The sequence below is a fragment of the Macrosteles quadrilineatus genome, unplaced genomic scaffold, assembly GCF_028750875.1.
Source record: "Macrosteles quadrilineatus isolate MER2022 unplaced genomic scaffold, UCM_ALF_1.0 Scaffold_9__3_contigs__length_116548681, whole genome shotgun sequence".
In the NCBI taxonomy this organism is placed as follows: domain Eukaryota; kingdom Metazoa; phylum Arthropoda; class Insecta; order Hemiptera; family Cicadellidae; genus Macrosteles; species Macrosteles quadrilineatus.
In genome coordinates, this window is record NW_026542602.1 from 29,744,010 (window position 1) to 29,750,427 (window position 6,418).

Genomic DNA, 6,418 nt, shown 5'->3' on the forward strand with positions numbered 1-6,418 from the left:
CTTATTAAATTTTGGATGCAATAAACTACTTCAAATATAATTATCAATGAGTTCAATCAATATAATCGTTCAACAGTAAAAATATTGCCACAATATTTAATCACTGATGCTTATCAACATAACATAATGGGTGTTTATTTCTCTGACAGATTTTGTGTTGGATGTAAGATTTATTTTAATGGTCCACTTAAAAATTATCTTTTAACCTTCACTTTAGTCCTTGGTATTCTTCAAGCTAATGTTGTGTCATGTTTGGATGGATTGCCAGATTTAGTTCCATTTGACAACTGTACTTCAACCCAACTTCTGCAAATTTCGGATGGTTAGTGACTTAAATCCTTTTTGATCGGTTAACATTTCGACCAATTCAGTTTATTGCTTACGTAAAGAAGATTGCAAATTTACTCTTAAAAAATATTCAAGAATACAATTAACAAGTTGTCAGATTATGCTGTTAAAAAATCATAATCATGATTTGGACACCACTTGACATATTTTAACACAAATCTGTATTAAAGCTGGCATGTCTTAGGTAGCTTTGTCATAAGTTCCTTTCACACTAAAGTATACGGTTTTTGCCGTACGGTTAAAAAACAGGACGGGTAAATTATTTTAGTAGTGTTAAGAACAGCATGAGAGCTTTCAGACTACAAGGTTAGGGCGATTGCAGAAAACTGTATTGTCTTGCAGCTGTCCACTGGCACTGAATCAGACGTTGTAGCTCTGTGACCTTGGGTCAATAGTGTATGTTAAATTCAAGCTTTTACACTGCACAATTTTTTGTCAAACGGGAGATTACCAACCAGTGCAAATCAGTTGTTGATGAGTGAGATCAGCTGTTGCACTGTTTTTGTTCACAATCTGGCTTGTCAATTGGACACTGTATATTACTTGTGTCGGAAACTGTATAATGTGAAAGAAACATAGACACCAGTAAAATCGTTTAGTATAAGGAGCGTTAGATCAACCGTTTCTTTGGCTGAGCCATATGTAGGGCCTATTAAGAACCCATTAATTAAGGACAGCTGGGCTCATTTTCAAATCATCAAAAAGCTACTGACTTTACTCATAGGATCGATTAAAAGATCTTTTGATTGTAAAGCTATCGTTACATGATCACTCAGCTATGTATGTGGTGAAAATTAGTTTCATAATAATATTTTTGAAAGAATCATTTATGGGATTTTCAGATCCAACAGAGAAGTTTATTAAATCCTTTTAATCCAATTTCAGATGAGTTGAGGAAACGTCTATATGATTTTGGAGTCCACTATGATGTCCAAGCGGTGCTTAAAGTACTGCAAGATCCCATGGTATGCCGATTTTTATTAAAATTCTCTTAGTAAGTTTTATAAGAACAAAAATCAAATTTCTTTAGATTTGGCTCACATACTTTTAATAGGTACTTATTTTCATATATTTTTATATTTTAACCTGCTAATTTAAATGAATAATTTATATGAATTGTAGCTTTTTTTGTTCATTTGCTTACAGTATTACAACAATGAACCCGTACAAATTCTTCTGACAAAATTTCAAGAAGTAAAACAAATTGCGCCCCAGTTTCTTCCAGAAGCACCAATAAGACATCCAATTATTGTTATAGAAGGCTTTTTCAATCATGGTAACTAAATATGGGTTAGTTTAACCAACTGTGTTGCTCTTATTAATATGTTTTATCTATTTATAAACAAAGTTCTTAACGTAAATAAGTTATTTAATGGTTCTATTTTAGGTAGATTTTAAAAAGTCCAAGGAAAACGACAAAATAGTATAAAGTATTTTATTCCAAAATGTCTACATTTGATGGATATAGGATGAACTATTGTTATGTCTTCCAATGACCAAAATCTTTTTAATATTTATAAATAAAAAATGTTACATTGCCGACTAATTTTGACCAGTCACACAAGTCATCATCATGCCCCATCAGAGAATTTTTGTACTGCTTTTACTACCCAGACTAAAAGTATGATGCAGACATAACACCTCATAAAAAGAGAGAATAGTTCAAATTCCATTGAATAGTTTGCTTTGGCAAATTCTTCTCTGAAATTCTTTTTGGAAATTAAATATTCAATCCTATCTGTTTGCATTCACAAAAAAACCATCGTTTTTTAATTAACCAGTGTTTTAAATAAGTAATTAATCTGATAAACCTAATTTTACAGGCAAAACAAAAGTCACAAAGATTGTGGCTGATGCTTTGCACGGGAGGAGGTTTCAGCTCCCAAACCGAAACATAAACAAACTGAGAAAATATTTGAACAGTGATGTCTTGAAGAAGAACTTCTACTCACTCTCCAAATACATCGGAGCTTACACAGCTATGTATTATTGCATGACTGCACCAGTTATAATAGAAAGGTAAATTTTGTTTCATCCATTCTGTAATTATAAACATGTACGGTCTATGAATAAAGTTAGTTGTTTCTTTCAAAGTAGGTCTTTCACAGCTGCTACAAAAAGTCCTGGAATTACAGTAAAACGTAAAACCTCAACAATTTGGACTTCGATATTCCGGATCCTTCTAGTAATTAACCTTGATCATTTCCTTAACAAATAAAATCAAATCCAAAACTGGCCCATTCTTTTCTCCATTAGCTTACCAACAACCCTCATTTTATAAACGGGTAAACGGTGGGCGTTGCTGATAAAATCACAAAAATTCCAATAATATTTTAACCGTAATTTTTACAGTTTTGGGAGTAGTACCGTTGTGTATAAGCTTGTAATTTACATTACATAACTGTACCTGTTATCCAATTACTGTATAGAGAATTATTTTAAATAGGGGCTGATTATTAACCACAAACATCTCCGAACTGCAATACTACAGTACTATCAAGTGTCGCGGGTAAAAAAAACAGAAATTAAATTCGTACACTTACCACTTAAACTTAACAAATATCATTTAGTAATAGCTATTTACATTACAAGTGTAGTAAGAGCGTTTTTACATCACCCGCGAGTTGCATAATTCACCTAAGAGATGTAAACACGCTCTTGCGTAACGTGTAACGTACAAGATTGTACAATATTTTTCATTATCCATTTCACTCATCGTCTAACAGTAACGTTCTTTTACAAACAAAAGCTAGGTTAGGAAAATACTTTAAAGCATAACAATAACATTCAAGCGCACAGCTGATTTCTAGCGTTGAACGTCGATTCTTCCATAGAGGTATATTTTTTTGAGTTAAGCACTCAATGTTATTTAAATGGGTTTCATTACATCACCGAGTGAGTTTTTTTCAACTTTACATCACTCGAGAAGTAAGGAAGTTGTATACATCACGCTTGGGATAGGGAAGTTTAATATGGCGGGTTAGGTAAAAAGATTTTATTTTACCTCAATGAAGTTACTTCATTTGATTTGGAATGTGGTTTCAGATACTGGCATGACCAAGCAGTTTACGTGATGGCGAGAAGTTTTGAAGGAATAGTTCCAGCAAAATCTGTAGTTTATGAATTCCCCAAAGATCTTTTAAGACCGGACTACATATTTTTCCTCAATGGGGCTCTAAATCCAGGAGTTCACAACGAAAGTACAACAAAAGAGCACATCCATAACCCTTTAACCTTGAAGTAAGTATTAGTGAATGATCAGAGTTACTTAACTATTTCAGTCCTGATTTGTTGAATGCCGTCTACATATTTTTTGAGATGGAAGAAGATTGATGATTATAGCTATTGAGATAAATAGCATCTTCTTACACCCATTAATATCTAAATGTTACCCGAGCCTGTATACATGCAAGAATTCTGCAGAAGTTTGCTGTTTTATAGTTAACTTGTGCTATTGACTTTGTATACTACACTTCTCATCTCAAAATCTGGAGCCTGCTTGTATTCTTAACTGTGCTGATGATATTGATTAAACCTTTTTATCTTCTTTTAATGTATGTTTTGGCCATAGACTAATACTTTAATACTTTTCATTGAAATGGCGACCATACAAAGTAGGTATTTTAAACCAACTAGGGGACTTCTCATCCCATTGTAAATTTTGAAGCCCTTTTTTCGTGTCTAGCTCATGTCCGGTGACACTGATCGCTAGTGTAGACGAAATCTTGTTTCTATAATTTGAGGGTTAATTTCATGATTTGTGTTTTACTGTTTGGTTATATAACTAGGGGACAAGTTATTGCCTATGATTAGATCGTTTTATTTGGTTAAACAAGGTTTTAATGACTGATATAACAAGAAACGGTAAACAAAACACAACCTCTACAGTGTGTTGGACAGAACTAACAATAAATTGGCTCCAGCTGTTCCATAAGGATGGAAAATCTACTAAGGGAGTATGATTTATCTATGCTTTGGCCTACCAATGATAGAGAATAGTCATTAAACCTTCTCGTTTATGCTTTTAGAATGGTGGAAGTATATAGAAGAATGCGAGATCCGGCGTTGATTGAGATCTATCCCCCAGGAATGCCAGAAGCTATGGCTGAAAAAATATTAGAAATCCTGGAAAGAGAACTGCCAACCAAATTCCTGCCAAAACCAGCAATGAAACCTGTCCTGCGGCCTAAGAAACCCTACAGGCCAAGCCATGGATATTATCAATATTGAATACAGTGGTGTAGCCAGGTTTGGAGGGCCCTGGAGCAGAAATGACTGAAATTCCCTCTCCCAAACGTTGAACATGACCCTAGTTCACCATAATTATCATCATAATGATCTTTGCACATTTGTTATTAATATGTACCGGTTCTTAAAACACCACTTTTTACATCAAACAACTCTCTCATTTTCCAAAAATGTACTAATGTACAAATTATTTAACGTCATTTATTTTGGTCCTCTTTTATGGTGTTTCTTCAGACCTGTTGTCTCAATAATTCGTATCTTCAGAATTGGTCTCAAGATGGCATCATAGCATACCGATGTTACCCATTATGTAATTGTTTATTAACTGTGAAATAAAAGTGTTGTTTAATATAATGTTTTTTAAATACATTAGAATACTCTTAAGGTTGATGGAAATAAGTAAAAACATTACAATATTGATAGCGGTATGCACCAGCATGACGAAAACCAGTTTATTTTATTCAGAAAATCCTTGCAGATGGGGTGACTAGCAGGAGTGACTATGATGATTTAATGTGACTCTTCATCTCAGAACTACTCTTAGAGATACTGTTTAGTAAATACAAAAAAAAGTATGAACAACATATATAATTCAGGCTACATTTTTTAATTGCTGTAGTTCAAATTTTCATTGATAATCCTTTCATTACCCAACTCTGTAAAATATATTTTTATAAAACCTTTATCTATATATTAATAGGCAAGCATGTTTATTTAAAACCTTTTTACTCAGCTCGTGTACATCGCAGGGAAAATCTACGCATAGGCCTACTGTTAGAAAGACATTTTCGAGTAGATGTGCAGAATCTCTTTATAAATTTAAATAAGCTCAAAAATAAGCAAAAAATTAGTATAAAATTTCAAAATAATTAACTTGGGACTAATGGGTTGCCATGCTGGTGACGAAATAACAACAAAGTTTAGATTAACAGTTATAGTTTAACAGTATAAGCGTAAATATATGTTTTAAGTGTTATAAGACGTTTCTTTTATTTACTTTCCGTAAATTTAATAACACGTTCAATGCTGATCAAGAAGTTGTTTAACAACGAAGTATTAACAGAAAATCAAAACAAATGGAAAAAATCCAATCACATGTTTTGTTTACAGTGTGGGGTGAAAATAAAGAACCATTACATTCATTACGTCATAGACAAAAAGAATTAAATATAGACTGTCAGCCGTGCTGCGGTTACCATGGTTACCATAGGTTCCGGCGCACACCGCAGTAGTTTACGTAGCGCGTACGCCGTAAATACATGGCGCTCCAAGCGGTGTGCGCCAGAAGCTATGGTAACCGCAGCACAGCTGACGGTCTATATTTAATTCTTTTTGTCTATGATTACGTTCATTACATACTTTTGGTTGAGTTTTCGACCACTGGATGACCTCTAGATTGAATTATAGTGATAACCACAAAAAAAAATAAATATACTTTTACAATTTTTAAGTTTTTAGACTGGTAACTATGAATCAGTAGTTCTACCAGTCAAATGTTGCCTGAAAACAAAAAAAGATTTTCTAATAACTTAAGCCGTTCCCTTAACAAATTTAAGTCATAGTTAAATAAGTAAAGAGCATAAGTAATTAAGGTAGTTCAGTTTGTATCCAATTGTGATATCAATGTAACTAACCACTCATCTCTACATCTCTACTAGACTGATCCCTAATGTGTAGTTTGTTTGGCGAGTGAAACCCCAACACAAGAGATGAACTGTAGTGTGCAAAGTTTGTTGTGCATGTGCCTGCCTATATACCACACCAGTTGTATTTGGGGTTCAGCTACTGATATTAAACTTAAACACAATAATTTTACAATTTA

At 33.3% G+C, this 6,418-nt stretch overlaps 1 protein-coding gene across 1 annotated transcript; it reads left to right on the forward strand.

Annotated features, from left to right (window-relative positions):
- Positions 1–138: 138 nt before the first annotated feature.
- Positions 139–4,950, forward strand: LOC129004111 (UMP-CMP kinase 2, mitochondrial-like). The gene is made up of 6 exons (XM_054432538.1): positions 139–322; positions 1,234–1,313; positions 1,495–1,624; positions 2,172–2,367; positions 3,394–3,588; positions 4,377–4,950. The coding sequence occupies exons 2-6, from the start codon at positions 1,311–1,313 to the stop codon at positions 4,576–4,578; spliced, it is 726 nt and encodes a 241-aa protein (XP_054288513.1). The 5' UTR covers positions 139–322; positions 1,234–1,310; the 3' UTR covers positions 4,579–4,950.
- Positions 4,951–6,418: the final 1,468 nt, after the last annotated feature.